At 46.0% G+C, this 18,486-nt stretch overlaps 1 protein-coding gene across 1 annotated transcript in view; it reads left to right on the forward strand.

Annotated features, from left to right (window-relative positions):
- The first annotated feature begins 270 nt into the window (after positions 1-270).
- The window catches only part of CHMP4B (charged multivesicular body protein 4B), a 45,711-nt gene continuing 27,495 nt past the window's right edge, over positions 271-18,486 (forward strand). The window contains exon 1 of the mRNA XM_020902540.2: positions 271-661. Coding sequence (XP_020758199.1) covers positions 472-661 — 190 coding nt within the window. The 5' untranslated portion in view covers positions 271-471. The remainder of the gene's footprint in view (positions 662-18,486) is intronic.

Genomic DNA, 18,486 nt, shown 5'->3' on the forward strand with positions numbered 1-18,486 from the left:
AAGTGCATAACGTTACTTACTGTTTTATAAAATATTCTTACTTCTCTTCCTGTTTTTCTACCCGCCACCCCACCCCACAAAACTAGTTCCAAAGAGACTACATTTCCCAGCATGCCACCCCGCCCTTTGATCCTAGCTAGACCAAAAAGACGCGCCGCCGAGTGCCTTCAGCCGGAAGACTATAGCCTCCCGGCATGCAGCGCGCCTCCGTCCATTAGCTTTGAAGCACGGCCGGCGCGTTGCCCACCGGGAGTTGTAGTCAGCGGCGTGTTTCCCTGACGCCTGCCGGGCCGGGCGTGGGGGCCTGTGGGAGGTGGCGCGGCCGGGCCGAGCTGCGGGGCGGAGGTGGCGGAGAGGCCTGCGGCGGCAGAAAGCGCCGGGAAGAAGATCGGGCGCCGGGGCCGAGCCGAGCCGAGCCGAGCCGAGCCGAGCCGGAGCGGGCGGCGCAGGCCGGCGCGGCTAGCAGCAACCATGTCGGTGTTCGGGAAGCTGTTCGGGGCTGGAGGGGGTAAGGCCGGCAAGGGCGGCCCGACCCCCCAGGAGGCCATCCAGAGGCTTCGGGACACGGAGGAGATGCTAAGTAAGAAGCAGGAATTCCTGGAGAAGAAGATCGAGCAGGAGCTGACGGCTGCCAAGAAGCACGGCACTAAAAACAAGCGCGGTGAGTCGGCCGGGCCCCCTCAGACTCCCTTGGCCGGACTCCACCTTCGTCAGACTTGCTCCAGTGTTTGCTCGGATCCTGGAACTCTTACCTTGTCAGACTCCCTTCCTTGCCTTCCTGGGTCCGGGACCCCTCCCCATCTGACTCCCTTCAGTGTCTCCCGGAGCCTTGGACTCCTCCATCATCACACTGTCATTCCAGCCCTCTCGTCTCAGGCTCTCCCCACTCTGCCAGGCCCCTTCATACCCTAATTTCACAGCACTTCTTCCTCTTCTTCTTCCACCTTCACTCTTTCCCTTCCGCCTTTTCCTCCTCCCTCTTGCCTGCCCTCACCCCCAGCCCCCCTTCGCAGATGCTGCCGTTGCCGCCTTGGCTCATTTCAGCCCTCCCTCCCAACACTTGTGTCCTTCCTGGTCTCACCCCTGCCCTCTCCCGATTCCTCTGTGGAGTCCATGAGCTGTCCCTGGCCTGTCCCCATCTCCTGACTCAGAATTCTCCTTGAGAAGCCTAGATGGAGAGGAAAGGGAACTTGGGGAGAGGAGACTCCCTGGTTCCGGCTCTGTTCACTTGCTGAGTGAACTTGAGCAAGTTACTTTTCTTCTTGAACCTCATTTCCCCCATCCATCAGGCAGGGTTTGTCCTCTGTAGGCCTAAAGTGCCTTCCAGCTCTTGTGATTCACTTCTAGTTGCTTTATCAGAGTTTCACGTAGCGCAAGCCTTCACCCGGTGACTCACCGCTTCTGGATCCCTGTGTACCAGAAATAAGGATTCCTTTCCCCTATTGGCCCTGACTCCTCCCCCAGTTCCCACTATTGTGGTTCTGGGCGGGGCTGTTGAACTCTGAGGCACTTTACTTACTGTTGTATGGCTTTCTGGGCAAGTGGTTTGTATTCCTCTTAAGTCAGGTGAATGTAAAAATGCTTTAATAACTATAAAGCAGATTAGAAATATTTGATTTTTCTCGTTGTTACGACTAGAGGAGGGTGAACCATAGCATGACAACCCTTCCCCTGAGAAGCAGGAAAGGTGAGAGGGGTTTAGGAGCTTTATAAACAAGTATTTAACTGAGAAATTTGCAAGTCACTAGCTGTGTGACCTTGAGCTTGTGAATTTACCTCTGAAAGGAAGATCGTGAATTTACAGTGCCCAGCATATAGTAGGGGTTATAATTAGATGTTTTCATCATTCTAACAGAGGAGAGAAATAACCCATCCTGAGGATGCTCGTTTGCTGATGATAGTCAACAGATACTCTGGAAATTCTTTTGGGGGGCTTACTATGTGCATGGTATTTAGAGGGTGAACAGAACACAGCTTCCACCCTTATGAGGGAGAAAACAGGAATACAGATGAAGAAAATATTGTCTAGTGGTGGAAAGTGCTAAAAAAAAAAACCAAAACGGATTGAGAGTGATGGGCTGGGAAGGGGTGCCACTTTAGATAAGGTGGTCAGGGAAGTCCTCTGAGAAAAGGTCAAGTTTGAACTGAACCTTGAGAAGTTACTAGTTCTGTAAAAGTCTAGGGGAGAAGCCTTCCAGGCAAGCAGACAGCAGTGGAAAAGGCCCAGAGATTGGCCTCTTTTAAGAAACAGAAGACCTCTGTTTATGGAATATAGTGACTGAAGAGGGGAGTGGTATAATGTAAGTGGGTGTGGAGTGGACTCTGAACTTCCTGGTGAAGAGTTTAGATTTTATTCCAAGTGGATGGAAAACTGTTGGAGGGTAGTTATGGCTGTCCTAATCATTCACACCGTTTTAAAAACACCATCGGGCCTCTCTTTGGAAAATAGACTTGTGGGGGTGAGAATGGGAATGGGGGTTGAGAATGGGAGAGGGGAGACGGGTAAGGACAGAGGCAGCTGGGTATTTGCGGCTTGGACTCCAGTTGTAGTTCCAGAGATGGAAAGCAGGGTTAGATTTTGCTGTCTTTAGCATTTTTCTTTCATGACTCTCCCTCAGTCAGGATCCTCTGTTGTTCACAGAGGTAGTGAGAGTCGGTGTTTTGGCCAGTCTGCATTTGGGGAGGGCTTTGCCCATTGCCGGGCGGAGGAGGGCATCAGTTTACATCATCTCTCATCTCCTGTGGTCTTTTGGTCTGGACCTAGTTTTGTTTCTGCAGTTTCAGAGGTGATTGAATTGGCTTGCAGGAGGCTTCGAGAGAGACTGCCAGCCAACTATGAGACTACCAGTCTCAGCTAGCTGTGAGAACATTTTGGAAAATAGTCTGTTTTCTTGAGTTTACCTGAGAGGACAGGAGCTACTGCCCCTTTTTTTTAGTGTCCTCCGGGGGAAAGGTTGTGTTTGCTTATAGGGACAGTGCTATGAGGTGTTAACACCACAGCCTATCATTCATTCAGTCACTGATTGACTCAAACTGTGCTAGGATTTGGAAGAGCTGAAAATACACTGTGCCTGCCCTCCTTTTGGAGGTGTGTGTGTGGTGGTGTGTGTGTGTGTTTAGTTTGTGTGTGAGAGAGAGGATGAGGATGAGAGAGGAGGAAGAGTGGGAAAGGAAGAAGGAAAGAACACCCGTCAGTGCTGAGATGTGAGTGTGTGTGTACATGGGGCTCAGGCTGCTGAGGAGAAGACTCTTGTCTGGAGGGCAAAGGGCAAAAGCAGCTTCGCTGAGCAGGGAGATGTGAAGTGGTCAGCAAGGGGATTGGGGAGCCCCAAGTGAGAGCATCCCCTGGTAGGAGTCTGCGGGGCAGGAGAGCAGATGGGTGACCCTAGGGAGTGACCTGTATTCTTGAGACTTTGACCTGGAGATGGTGAGGAGCATTGGCCGTCTTAAAGTAGAAGAGATTGGTCAGCTTGGATTTCTGAAAGAGCACTGCAGCAGTATCAATAAAGGAAGGACTCTCCGCTGACCAGGAAGGGACCGGGAGCAGGAATCCAGTAAAGGGTCAGGATGGAATCTCATGGACAGCGCATTTGAGCTAGCTTTGTCATGAACTGTGTCTTGGGCAGGTCACTATGTACCTCAGATTCCTCCTCTATCAGTAGGGGTACTAGTATCTGCCTTATCGGATTAACTTATTATATGCATGTAAAGCTCTTAGTAGAATGGCTGCCATACAGTGACCAATAAATGGTGGCCATTATCATTATTACAAGGAGACTCCAGGTGGGAACACACGGCCTAGAGAAGCATGGAAGACCTGACAGGAAGTAATAAACATCAGAGACTTTTCTGAAGGAGAATCAGAAGGCTGGTGGTTGATCACAACTGTGGGCACAATGAAGGAGAGGGAGGAGTTGAAGTTGATTCCTAAGTTTACAGCTCAGACAGTGGGTGGATAGTGATGCCATTAATCAAACTTGGAAACACAGAGGAGGGGCAGTACTTCGTAACTGTGAGTCCTTTGACGTTTGTGAAACTCCTTTTCTCTCATGAGTCTCATGATACTTCCTTGAGACTGAGCTCCATGAGACAGGATGTGATAGTCATGTTTATTACTGTGTCCACTGGACTTTGCACGGTGCTTGCATGTACTGTTTATGCTTAGTAAGTATTTGTTAAATGAAGGCAAACAGTCTTGGGGATATGTTCTGTTATTCCTATTTTCTGGAGAGGAAACCAAGGCTGGAGAGAGGATGTAACTCGACTCAGAGACGAGGTCTTCCAGTGGCCATGGGCATCTTGTGTTCTGTTTACTCCCATGCTGGCTGTAGGCCTCATCATGACCTTTGTCATCGCTTAGCTCATTAAACACCCACCTGTGCAAGGTGTGGTGCTGAATTGGGGAAAAAGAAGTGAGACAGGACTAGGCCCTGCCCTGTGAAGTGTGTAACCAAACATGGATGTTATTTTTGTGATGTACATATTGGAAAGATGACAAATGGTTCTTTGAAACAAACCTCTGCAGTTTAAGCCAATTATTTGCATCAGGCAAGTATGTTCCAATAAGTGGTTTTAGTTAGGGGCCTAGAGCAAAGTTTGGATTGCATATTTTTTTCCAACTTTCTTTTCATTTTCTTTAGTTATGTATTCATTCTTAGGCATGTGGCAGGCTCTTAAACTGTGTCCTGGGTCCCATGCTCAACACGGGGACCTTAGTACTGGGAACATAGAGAAAACAGATACATTCAAGGCACTTAAATATCATTTTTCTTTTTCTCTCAAGTGGAAATAATATTCATCTTACATGACCATGATGTGGATTAGCTAAGATAATATAAGAAAGAGTGTGGCACATTGTAAATATTGTGTAAGTAAACTTTATCCTTTTCTGATAAAGTTGTTATTGATCAAATTTTTTAAAAAATTTACAATGTTGAGTTGGTTTCTGCCATACATCAACATGAATCAGTCATAGATATACGTATGTCCTCTCCTTCTTAAACCTCCCTCCCATCTCCCACCCCATCCAACCCCTTGATCCAACTTCTTGGGTTCAGTTGTCAAGTGGAAAAGTTCTTTCACTGAGAACTGGATGGGAACCAGAATTGCAGTGTAGGTGAACTGACAAAAGTCTCCCCAGCTTAGGTCTTTTTTGGTATCTTTCTAGACAGTGCTTGGTTGGTTTTCTCCTTAAGAAAGATGATCATATAGCAAACATTGTTTTCTTCTTAAGGCATTGTAACTAGTTATGAAATAATCTACCCTTGGTGGCTCAGATTTCTCTCTTTTCCCATTTTAATAAAGATGAAACCCAGTTGTTGAAAGGATCGTATTTTTAGTTTAACAAGAGACTTATATGAGATTGAGAAATGGAGGTTGGATATCTCCCCCTACACTGGTATATTTCTCTTGGATTTACGGATGCGAATCAGTTCATTTATAGGTTCATTTAGGTTCTGTTGAAAATGTCTGATGGAGGCAGATAGGCTAGACGTTCATGGGAAATAGATCTTCATTAAGTCCTGTTCATTGCTGGAGCCAGGGTGGCTCTCTCATGTTTAATAAAGTTGCTCTAAAATGTTAGCACATGGGAAGACATCTTCATAAGTTAAATTTATAGTGATCATGGCTTTTTGGTCCTCTGTAATCAAGATTTCAGGCTGAAAAGTACAGAGTCTTAATAGTACTTATGCCAGCAGGAGCACCTATCCCAGAGGCCCAGGGTTGGAAAACCTGAAACCTACCCAGGGAACTGAGCAATGGGGATTTCCCTTGGTGCTGCTTAAGTTTTTTGTTTAAAGAGATGGTTGGCCAGATTGGCTTTGGTTTGTTTCTTAAGACAGATGGAGTGTCAGAGAGGCCTTATGTGTTGGCTCTCCAAACATGCTGGCGCCTTTGATTCAAATTACCAAAGAAAAATTTTTTTTCCCTATTGGGCGGGAAGATTAAATTTTTTTTTTTTTTAAGATTAAATATTTTTAAAGTGCTTGCCAGTGGGTTGCTAGTGTGATTTGAAATTCAAGATAGATTTTGTTTGGAAGTTTAGCTAAACGTGAGGACCTTTGAGCTGGAGTGTTTTGCTCAGGGAAGTTCTGAGTTGGGTTTGAGTATGGAGAGCTAGGTTCTAGAGAAGAGCCTGTGAAGATGTGTTTGAGTCATATACTTCTGGAACAGAAAGCCGGGGCCTGATGTTTACAGTGGTCCAGAGTCCTGAGATGGAGCTCCGGCCTGCTGGGAGGAGACAGTGGGGTTCTTGGGGCCTTGAGAGATTCCTTTGCATAGAAAAGGTTTGTGAAAACTTGATCCTCTTACCCAGAGTTGTTTTGTCCTCTGCCACTGTCTAAAAAAAGTGGGAAAGAGGATATCCAAAAATTGACAACTTTGTATTGGTCACTTTGAGGATTTGTTGCTTAGTCTGCCAAGTCGTGTCTGACTTTTCTGCGACCCCATGGATTGAGATTTTCCAGGCAAGAATAATGGAGTGGGTTGCCATTTCCTTTCCCCCTTTGAGGATGGATGGTTATAATTAGAAGGAAAATTTGAGCATAGCAACAGGAAACAACAAGAGACCTAGCTGGATATAGTACTGGCCTGTTTTTAAGGTGTCTGGCTCAAGTCAGCAGACATTTGTTGAGTTCCTTTTAGGAGGAAGGAAGCATGATGGTGTAGGTAGATTTCCAAACTGAGTGCCAGTTCACCCCTCACCAGCAATACCTTGGCAGTTATCCTGTCTGAGTCTGTTTCTCCATCTGTAAACACAGAGTAAGAACAATACTTCTTTGGGTTCTTGTGAAGCTGTAGAATAAAGTGACATGTGCAGAGTGCCTAGCAGAGCGCCCGGCACAGAGGAGGCGCGTACGTTTCCTTGGTTTCCGAGGTATAGTCTCGGGCACACTACGACTAGAAAGATGGGTGAGACACTACAGGGCACACAGTTCAGTGAAGTACACGCACATGTGCAAGTAACTGATAAAAGGCAAACCATGTACAAATGAAGTGTTAGAGAAAAATCCAGCAGGAAGAGATGAATTCATTTCTGAGGGTTGGCAGGTTCATCTCACACAGCCACCCAGCCAGTACCCAGATTCCCTTCGCGGTGTTCCTGCTGAGCGATTAACCTCTGATTGAACCTCTCTGCCGACAGGGTTTGTACTAGGTGCCCTATCCTCTCACACTACTGCATAGTCTGCCTTTGGACGGCTCTGACTATTAAACCACCTTTTTTATCTGAAGCTGAGATCTGTCTTCCTGTAGTGCTGACCTCTGGTACAGGCTGGGGTGGTGGCTTCGCAGGGAGGCAGCTTGGGCTGGTGGAAAGAATGTGGGATCTGGAGTTAGAAGGTTTAGGGGCAAATGCCACCTCTGACACTAGACAATGGTGAACTGTTTGCTTCAGCTGGAAAAACAGGTGGTGAATTCTGCCTCAGAAAACAGGTCTAATCCCCCTTTGGGAAGATAGATCAAGGCAAATGGGGCTTACGTCTCAACCTGCACCCCTCCTGGACAGGCCTTCTGTGTTCCATCGACTGTCCCTGGCCTGGTGTTGTTGTTCTTGTCTTGTTACCCTCCTCTGGGTTGGCTCCTGTTCATCAGTATCGCTCTTAAGGTGGGAAGTGGGCAGAGCTGACCACTCTATAAATATGCCAGCTGAGGTCTGAGCACTGCAGCCCAGAACACGCAAGACTGGCTGTTTGTTAGGAATTAATTTCGTTCTGTGTGCTCTATGGCCCTGATAATTTCCATATCACTGAGAATTTTTTTTTTTTTTTTTTAATGATTACACTTTCCTGTGGCCTTTCATTAGTGAAGGAGCAAGCATCTAGGAGCCCCTAAAATTTGTTCCAGGTGGCACAGTGGTAAAGAATCCTAAGAGACACTGGTTTGATCCCTGGCTCAGAATGATCCGCTGGAGGAGGAAATGGAACCCACTCCAGTATTCTTTTTTTTTTTTTTTTTTAATATTTATTATTTTTATTTTATTTTATTTTAAATTGTTTTGTTTTATTTACTGGACACACAGCATGTGGGATCTTAGTTCCCCAGCTAGGGATCAAACCCATGCTTCCTCCATTGGGAGCTCAGAGTCTTAACCACTGGACCACCAGGGAATCCCCCCAATTATTTTTATTAATTTGGCTGCACTGGGTCTCAGTTGCAGCATCGGAATCTTCCATGTTCATTGCAGCATGCAGGATCTTTAGGTGTGGCATGTGAACTCTTAGTTGCAGCATATGGGATAAAGTTTCCCCACCAAGGATCGAACCAGGGCCGCCTGTGTTAGGAATACAGAGTCTTAGCCCCTGAACTGCCAGGGAAGTTCCCTCCAGTATTCTTGCTTGGGAAATTCCATGGAGAGAGGAGCCTGATGGGCTATGGTCCATGGGTTCGAAAAGAGTAGGACACAACTGAGCACGTGAGACACACACAAAGTTCGTTTGATCCTTCTTAAGGAGCCTTAGCTGAAGGATTGAATGATTTAAGTTCTTAACACGAGCATCTGGCTGGCTTGATTCTCCCGTAGCTTCTATTTCTAGCTTTCCCTCCTCCCTCTACCTTACATGGCAGAGCTGGTGGGAGGGCTAACTTGAGGGATGCAGGAAAGCTATATGTCTTCATGGTCCTGGATGTTTAGCTCAGGAGGATAGTGATATGGTCTAATAAAAAAAAGCTCTACGTTTGGAATCAGGCGACCTGAGTTCACATTCCACCTCTGCTTGCTGGTAAAAGTCTCCTGTCCCTGACCATCAGCTGCTTCAGCTGCAAACACAGGGTACAGTATTTACTATACAACTTTGCTTCTCATGCGGAGAATAAACAGGTGGTGGCTAGAGGAGGGCAGGAGTGTGCGGATGTGACATAGGTGAGGGAGATTAAGAGGCACAGACTTTTAGTTATAAAAATAAATGAGCTAGACTTCCCCGGTGGTCCAGAGTTAGGAACCCCCCTGCCAATGCAGGGGACACGGGTTTGATCCCTGGCCTGGGAAGGTTCCACGTGCCGCAGGACAGCCAAGCCTGTGCCACCACTGCTGAGCCCACACACCGCAACTACTGAAGCCTGTGCTCCCAGAGCCCGTGCTCCACAGCAAGAGAAGGCACTGCCGTGAGAAGCCTGCACAGCACAGCTAGAGAAAGCCCGAGCACAGCAACAAAGAGCCAGTGCGGCCAAAAATAAAATAATATTAAAAAAAAAAGTTGGAGGAAATGTGCACTGCATGGGGAATATAGTCAGTAATATTGTAATGACTTTGTATAGTGACGGATGAAAACTCGGCTTATCATGGTGCTTGTTTCGTATAGAAATGTTGAATCACTATGTGGGCACCTGGAACTAACATAGTGCTGTAGGTCAATTATACTTCAATTAAAACAAACTATTCTTCAGTTTTTAAAAAGTTGAAAACAGCAGCAATAACCGCAGAACTTTGCTACTCAAAGTGTGGTCTGTGGGAACATTGTGAAATTGTTAGACATGCTAAAGCCCCGCCCAATGAAGTTGAACCTGCACTTTTATGAAATCTTCAGGTGGTTTGTATGCACGTAAAAGAGACGCCTCTCTATAGTTACATAGTTTTCCCTCCTCCCTCTTCCTTATGTTGTAGGGATTAGGTGAGAATGTTGGGCATTTTTCATATGTCCATGCCAGTGTTCTTTCTTTTCCTGAACACTCAGGAATTCTCTGTACTGGCTAATTTGCTCACTCGTTCTGTGGTTTAATGATTGAACTCTTATTGAGCTCAGCCTATTCCCAGCTACTTTCAGTCATCTGATGAGGCCACAGAATGGTTGGAGATTTCAGTGGAAGTCTGCTTTCCTTCCCTTGAAAAAGAACTAGAACACATGTCCTGCTGATGGGGTAGCAGCCTTCTTCATGAAAGAAGCCTGCCGTCTAGATAACTGACATGCATTCAATAAAGCTGTCGGTCATGAGGACCCACTGACTGCCAGGTGCCAGCAACCCCAGCTGGTACTGCTCATAAGTTAGAGGTAGTTGCTGTTACGTGAAAGGTAGTTCCCTTCCTCGGTGAGCATCACTCCCTGGGTGGAGGACCAGGGGGTAAAGAAAAAACTTTCTTTCGCCCAGTGACCTTGTGTAGAGCACCAGAAGGACCCCAGGTGCAAAGATAACTCCACCTGGAGTGGGCTAGGAAGGGAGTTTTTTAAAGTCATATTTTTTCCACCAGAAATCTTTTTTCAGTGAGTTCTGATTTCTTGGTTCAGTGGCTTTATGACTGTTTCCTGTTCTGTTCATCTGGCCCTGATACTGTTCTGGTTCACCAGTTTTCTGCATCAGGAGGAACAGATGTTCTTCGAGTGCCTGTTCTGTGTTGGGAGCTGTCTGAGGTGCCGCGTGGATTTCCAGGCAGTGAAAAAGACTTAGCCTGGCCCAGTGGATCCTACCGTTGGACAGATCCATGGCTTTCTCAGAGAAAGAAGTTATCACAACTAAATAACGCATGCATTTTCTGACTGGAGTCTTAGAACCATTCTTAGGTAAAGTGTCTCTTTCAGGAGTTTTTGGATAAAGTAAAGCTAGAAAAATGCAAGGAGTTTCTCAGCTAGGCGAGAAGGAGTGAGGTGGGATGATGAAACAGGGAATTCCAGCATCAAAATTGCCTTATTTGATTCTGTAAAATGACATCTTTTCTGAATTTTAAGGTGTTAGTGAGTTTTTAAGCAGGGATTCCTGATTGGGTTTAAAATCCAGCAAAAAGCTTTGTCATCTCTTTCTCACCTTCAAAATAAAACAACAGCAACAACATACTAAAAAATTCAACACAACAAAACAAAAAGCCCCAGCGTCAAGCATCAGATTGCTTAGGAGTCTTGGCCTCGAGTTTGGCACAACCTGCTGAGGTTAAGTTTTCTCCCATTGAACAATCAGGGTGGTTGAGTTTGCTCAGAGCCAGGAGGTTCTGTGGTCCCAAAGCAGGAGTTCAGGCCTTCACCCAATCAGGGTTTCCTGCTGAAATGTGGGGCCCTGCCTTATAGTCCTGCTCCCGGGAGGCCTAACTCCTGATGAAGGGATACACCCCGGACAGCAGTAATTAAAGTCCCAAATTGGCCAAGGGCGCCACCCACGAGAACACCCTAAATGTAGCTTGGTGAAGATTTGAGTTTGGGAGATTGGTCCCCAGTTTAGGCTTGGGGATGGCAATGTGATTTTTTGCATTAGACTGGTAGCTCAGATGGTAAAGAATCTACTTGCAATGCGGGAGACCTGGGTTCGATCCCTTGGTTGGGAAGATCCCCTGGAGAAGGGAACGACTACCCACTACAGTATTCTACGCTGGAGAATTCCATTTACTGTATAGTCCATGGGATGCAAGTAGAGAGCTACTTACACTCTAAAGGAGTTGGTAGCTTCGGGGTAGGGCAGGGTGAGGTGGGGGTTGGGTGTAAGCCTTTCATGTTTAGTATATGACACCACCTCAGCTCTAGTTACAACGGGAGGAACTTTTGCTCTCATCTGGCTATTTGAGGAGAATGTATTTGAGGGAAGGGGTTTTGAAATGAATTTAGAGATTGTGCACTGTTTCCGGACTCTGCTGTTGAGGTCCCAAATCTTTTCGGTCTTCGTTCTGTCTAGATAAGACATTTGCATTTCATTTTTCGTTTCAGACTGTCCATTTTATTTTTTTAAATTTATTTTTGTTTATTTATTGATGGCACCACAGGGCAGGCTTGTGGATCTTAGTTCCCTGACCAGGGATCAAACCTGTATCCCTTGCATTGGCAGTGTGGAGTCTTAACTGGACTGCCAGGGAAGTCCTGAGATAGTCCATTATGAAAGAAGGTTGCTGGAAACTTTTGTTCCATTCACGTACCCATTTGATAAATATATGTGAGCTTGAGCTGTGTGCCAGATACTGTCCTAAGTGCAGATGGGTAAGTTTACTGGGTAAGTGCAGATGGAGTCAGGTCGTTGCCAATGAGGTGCTCACAATCTAGCCAGAGTGACAGACAAATAAACAGATGTAATCAAGGTACAGTGTGATCTGTTCTAGAAGCATACTTAGATTTCACAGTACAGGATATGCAGTGGAGGGAGTCAGAACAGCTCTGTGTGTATGTGTTACTTCAATCTGTGTTTTATTAAATAGTTATTTTGGAGAGTAGTAGAATGTTAAAGCAGTAGGGAACTCAAAATGTATGAGTGCTTGAAACATTTAATAGGAAAAGTTTTGAGAAAGGAAAACCAGGAGCATGGTAATATATAACAATGTGCCATGTGCTCAGTCGTGTCCAGCTCTTTGTGACCCCATGGACTGTAGCGCACCATGCTCCTCCGTCCATGGGATTTTCCAGGCAAGAACCCTGGAGTGGGTTGCCATTTCCTCTTCCAGGGGATCTTTCTGACCCAGGGACTGAACCCTGGCTCCTGCATTGCAGGCGGATTCTTTACCCACTGAGCCATCAGGGAAACCCTATAGTAATATGTGTAGTACTTTGAAAAAGTACTTTATTTGAATCAGAAGCCCCTTTGGCAGGGACGAAAGAATGGATAAATGTTTAACTTAGTTGGGTGATAAAAATAATTAGCTTTAGAATATTGAAGTGTAGCTTATTCTTACTTCCTATAAAAGGAAATAGTAACTAATAAACCTGAGGAATGGCTTCTTTACTGTCTGCTAAAGCAGAAACTGTCAGCTCTTTGTAATCTGTGTAAGACCTGTAATATGTGTAGATTTGATAGTTGTAAAAGCAAACATAAGACTTGTACACACTGAATAAAAAAAAAAAAAGAACTACACATGACTGGCCTGACTCCTGGTCTCTGCAGAGGCTTGTGGAGGAGTTGCCACTCAGATGAAACCATCTGAAAATCTCCCCATTTGGGTGAGGAGTTTGATTAGCTCAGTGTCCCCAGAGTTCATGAGACTAGTTTCTTAATTCTCCGTTAGCTGGATCAGTTGCTTTCACCTCTCCAGAGCATTTTCTCCTTTTATAATCTTGCACAAGGGCAGTCAGTGGTTGTAGATTGCTTGGCAGGTCTGGAGTTAAAAGATTTAGGTGTTGAGTTGTAGTGGGTGCTGAGAGCCCTATGTGGCCATGTCCCAGGAGGGAGTTGTTATCAACCTGGCATTCAGCTTGTTGCTCTTAGGAGTCAGGGCTGCAGGGCTGGTGGCTGCGACAACCCCCACCCCCACCCCCCGCACCCCACCCCTTTCTTTTGGCCACATCATCAGCATGCGGGATCTTAGTTCTCAACCTGGGATCCAGCCCATGCCCACTGCAGTGGAAGCGTGGCGTTTTAACCCCTGGACCACCAGGGAAGTCCCTGACCACTCTTCTTATGCTTAGATTTTAGAGGTGATTTTAGAGGTAATTTCAGAGTTGTAAAGGACAAATAACACTATAGAAACACCTAAGTTATTTTTATCATTCTAAAAAATTTTTTTTGAAGCAAAACATTATTTTTTCAGGGGAAAAATCTTCAGAACATGAAAATATTCCCCCCACCTTTGGAAATGGCATGGACTCTACAAACTTGATCACATTTGACCTTTTCAACAACCTCGTATATGAAGTGGTATTACCCTCCCACTTTTAGAGACGAGAAAGCCAAGGTTCAGGTTACTTGAATCACTGGGCTGACCCAGGAACTTTGGGCATCCTGAGATGGGCTGCATCATGGTGGGCTGTAGTATCTTTGGTGTTCCATAGGACCAGGACTCTCTAACCTTGAGTGCTTATAACTTACCACTGGACAAAGTCTTGTCATTGGAAATTAATTTTTACAATATTCCCTCCAGAGTATGAGCACCTGTTACTCTGCAGGAGAGTGCTTCACATTTGTGCTGGGCTTGTGGCTTTCAAAACCCTTTCCACATCCATGATCTTATTTTGAAACCCAGAGAAGTTCTGTAAGACAGATGGGACAAAGTGATTTTAACCCATTTTGCAGAGGGAGAAACTAAAAGCCCAGAGCAATTAAGTACTTTCCCTAGGGCTTGAGCCAAGGCTAGCCTTCATGAGGCCCCAAGTCTCGTGCTTTCCTGCCACATCCTGCACCATCCTGACTCCCTCTAATTTATGCTCAGTCTCGAAAGGCTGTGTGTCAGTAATGGGCATGGGTCAGGTTGAGGAGGAACAAGGTAGTGGGTTCTTAGAGTGACTGAATCATCTTAACACAGTGGGTGCCAGAGAGAAGACAGGAGATTGTTCTTACGTGTCTGGAATGGTTTAAGAGCTTTTTTCATTCACTGTATTCATTCATTCCCAGTCTGCTACAACATCAGCATTGTGCACTTCCCACCCTCGTTTCCATTTCTTCTACAGCAGTAAGCTCCTTCTCTCAGTGGTCTCTAGAGCAGTGTTTCTCCACCTCAGCACTGTTGACATTTTGGGCTGGATGGGGAGTGGTCCTGTGCATTGCAGGCTGGTTAGCAGCACCCTTGGCTTCTGCTCACCGGATGTCCATAGCACATCCCCACCCCAAATTGTGGCCACCAAAAATGTCTGCAAACACTGCTGAATGTCCTAGGAGACAAAACCTCCTAGAGTTGAGGACCACTATTCTAGGACTGGTGAAGCCACACAGGTACAGCTCTAAAGCTTCAGAGGTTGGCCTAAGGGGGAGGAATCTTAAAGAGCAGAGCTGGGAACACCTGTTAGAGTGTTAGAGTGATTTTTAAATTTATTTTGTTGAAGTATAGTTGATCTACAATGTTTATTAGTTTCCGGTGTACAGCAAAGTGATACCTATATACATTCTTTTTCATACTCTTTCCATTATGCTTTATCACAGGGTATTGAGTGAAGGGAGGGCTTCCCAGTTGTCTCAGTGGGTAAAGAATCTGCCTGCAATGAAGGAGCCACAGGAGACATGGGTTCAGCCCCTGGTCGGGAACATCCCCTGGAGAAGGAAATGCCAACCCACTCCAGGATTCTTGCCTAAAAAAATCCCATGGATAGAGGAGCCTGGTGGGCTACAGTCCATGGGGTCGCAAAGAGTTGGTTTGTGATAGTTGATTTACAGTGTTTATTAGTTTCTGCTGTACAGAAAAGTGATTGCTACATTTATACATACATTTTTTAAAAATTCTTTTCCATTATGTCTTATCACAGGGTATTGAATGTAGTTTCCTGTGCTATACAGTAGGATCTTGTTTATGCATTGTATATACAATAGTTTGCATTCACTAACTCCAAACTCCCAGTCCTTCCCTTCCCTCCCCTACCCCCCACTGTTTTGGCAACCATAAGTCTGTTCTCTAGGTCTGTAAGTCTTTTTTTCTTTCATAGATAAGTTCATTTGTGTCATATTTTAGATTCCACATATAAGTGATATTATATGGTATTTGTCTTTGTCCTACTTCATTTAGTATGATAATCTCTAGGTCCAATCCATGTCGTTGTATATATATCTACCACATCTTCTTTATCCATTCATCTGTTGACAGACCTTTAGGTTGCATCCGTGTCTTAGCTATTGTAAATAGTGCTGCTGTGAACACAAGGGTGCAGTTATCTTTTTGGATTATAGTTTTGTCTGGATATATACCCAGAAGTGGGATTCCTGGATCATATGGCCCCTCTATTTTTAGTTTTTCGAGAAACTACCGAACTATTTGCATTAGTGGCTGCACCAATTTACATTCCCACCAACAGTGTAGGAAGGTGTCCTTTTCTCCACATTCTCTCCAGCATTTGTTATTTGTAGATTTTGTGTGTGTGTGTGTGTGTGTGTGTAGATTTTTTAATGATGGTCATTCTGGCCAGTGTGAGGTAGTACCTCATTGTAGTTTTCATTTGCCTTTCCTGTTCGACTATCTTTTTTGTTGTTCTGCTGAGAAAGCCAAGGTTTGACAACAGCTCAGGGCCTCCTGGCTCTGCTTTCTGGGAGTGTAGTAGTATCAGGATCTGGACCTGAATCCTTCCCCACCAGGACTCTTTCATCACCCCAGAGACCCTCAGTCTTTTCAGATTGGAGGACCCTTATCTAGTTCCAAAAAATATTTGGTACGGTCATGTGATAATAGTTGGGCTTTTAGTACCCATTAATTGAGAAGGTACATTATTCCCTTCAACCAGTATTTGTTGAATACCGGCTGTTTGGTGTCTCTATCCTAGGACTGTGTCTGAGATGAATGGTAGTAGGTGGTCCAGTGGTGGCGGTTTTAGTTATTGTGCAATATATTCATCATTTAGTGTGCAGATAGTGCTGGGTCGGTGCATTCACAGAGCAGTGGAGTGATAACTGTGAACCCCATGGGCCCACACCCGTAGGCTGGGGACCAGTTGACACATTATACTATGAGATTTGAGAGAACAGCAAGCTTCAAACCCCAGGCTCTTCTTGAAACCACGAATTGACAGCCACACTCGAGATGGAAATCTCTACACTCTGGGAATAAAAAGCGAGCAGGCTACCCCGTGTCCTCAATGCAGCCCTCTCCACAGCTCTGCACTGGGGCATTTGGGGAACAAGAAGAGGCATTTGGCTGGAAACAAGCTTTAAGTTCTTAGCATTAGCTGGTCAATGGGGCGTGGGCCTAAGGGGAGTTTAAAATAATGACCTTGTACTTGAGAATGTGTGTTTCCAAAGCCTCTCATCTCAGGCACTCAGCCTCTCTGACAAGAACTAGTGCTCTTATTTCAGAGATAAGAGGCAGAGAGGCCAGGCCACACAAATGGTCCCTAATCCCAGGTTTAGGAGCTGGCACTCTAGCTGGCATCCCAGGATGTAGCTGTTCATTTCTGTCACATGGTGATGGAAAAGGGTGGTTAGATTAAGTTCCACCCAATTTGGCCAACATTTTGAGTGTTCTGTGAAAGACTCCATGTGAAGGGACTGTACAGGCCCCAGCTGAATGGGGCACAGATGAAGGGATTTGGGACAGGGAGGGGGTAGGGTCATTCCAGGCAGAGGGGATCGTGGGAGCCAAGGTCCTGAGATCAGCCTGTGCCATGTGTGCCTGGGAGGGGTGGGAGGATTATGGGGTGTGGGTGGGGGGCGGGGTGGCCCCGGGTGGAGTAAGAGTTGGAAAGGTAGGCTGTGGCTGCCCTGAGGAAGCCCTGAATGCCAAGCTGAGGAATCTGTGTTATTGATTTTAGTGGGGCACATACCCGAGAGACACATTCTATCTGGAGAGCAGTTTGGTGGGGCCTAGCAGTCCATGGGGTCGCAGAGAATCGGACACGACTGAGCGACTGAACTGAGAACTGAGTGGCCATGTTTCTCCAGCACCTGGTGAGGTTCCCCACCGGCAGACTTTCTGCCTGTTATTACTTGAGAGAATGAGGTGGGTAGAGGGGCTGTTGCCTTATAACAGAAGACACATGGCTCACCACCCTTTTTCTCCGTTACTTCTTCCTGGTTCCCCTTCTGCTTTTTCCAAAGCCCAGCACACCCTAGGCAGCTGGATAGAGGCAGAAAAGCAACTTTTTTTTCCACTCTGAGTGAATCTCAGGTTACATGCCAAAGGTAAGCAGGCTCATAAATATTTCCTGCCTAAACTAGCTCAACCCAGCCTCCTTTATTTAATCAGATCGTTTGCTGCTTCATATAGTGCATTTCAACCCAGTTGCCTGGCTGGCTCACTCAGTTAGTTGTGATCTTTGCTATTATTTAATCTTCTCTTTATGTTTATCTTTGAGCCAAAAGAGAGCTGATGACTCCCTTGGCTGATGACAAGGGCCTCTGTTTAAGAGGCCATATATTTCAAGTTCAGCCTGGACTCTTCTCTCCTAGTCACAAAAGTCTGAGAACTAACTCTTCCCCGCCAACCCCCCCTTTTGTTTGCTGAGCTCCTGGACTCCTGTTAGTTTTCCTGTTCTCTGGGTGCTGCCTCCATGCAGGATGGTCGAACTGAGCCCTAGGACTTAGGGCAGCCTGGTTCTAGTTTTGACTATGTCAGCTGGTATCTTTGGGCGAGTGCCTGCCCAACTCTGGGCCTTTGTTTTCTCAACAATAAAACGAGAAGGACAGATTAAATGAATGCTAAGGTTCCTTCCTCCTCTAACATTCTCTGAGTCAACAAGTGCCATATTACAGCAATCCTCCAGAGAACCAGGTGTTGCTCCAAGCAGTTTTGCTGTGTAAAAAGATGGAGTAGCTCAGCATTTGTTTCATGTGTTAACAGCGTGCATTCATCCCTGCTCATTGTAAAAGTTGGGGAAGCTATAGACTATTTTGTAAAAGGTCATTTTCCATTTCAGTTCTCTGGTTCAGAGGCCGGAGCTGCATAATGGCATTTAGGTGCTCCCCTGAGGCTCCATCCAGGCAACAGCACAGATGCCGGAGGGCATCTCTCCTCGTCTGGATCAGTAGCCTGCCTCTCACTAGACTGCCAGCCTTTTGGCAAATCAGAGCCACAGGTTTCTGTCCAGCAGGTTCAAGCCCGGCTGGACAAAAACTCAGCTCTGACCAGTTAAGCGTGTTGAGAGTGCTCCCTTGCAGTAGGACTTGACTTCCTCACTGACCCAGCTTTGAGGCCATGGAATGTAGGGGACTTGTCTCCTGTGTGAGGGGAGTGGAGAA

This window comes from Odocoileus virginianus, chromosome 9 (assembly GCF_023699985.2).
Source record: "Odocoileus virginianus isolate 20LAN1187 ecotype Illinois chromosome 9, Ovbor_1.2, whole genome shotgun sequence".
Classification (NCBI taxonomy): Eukaryota; Metazoa; Chordata; class Mammalia; order Artiodactyla; family Cervidae; genus Odocoileus; species Odocoileus virginianus.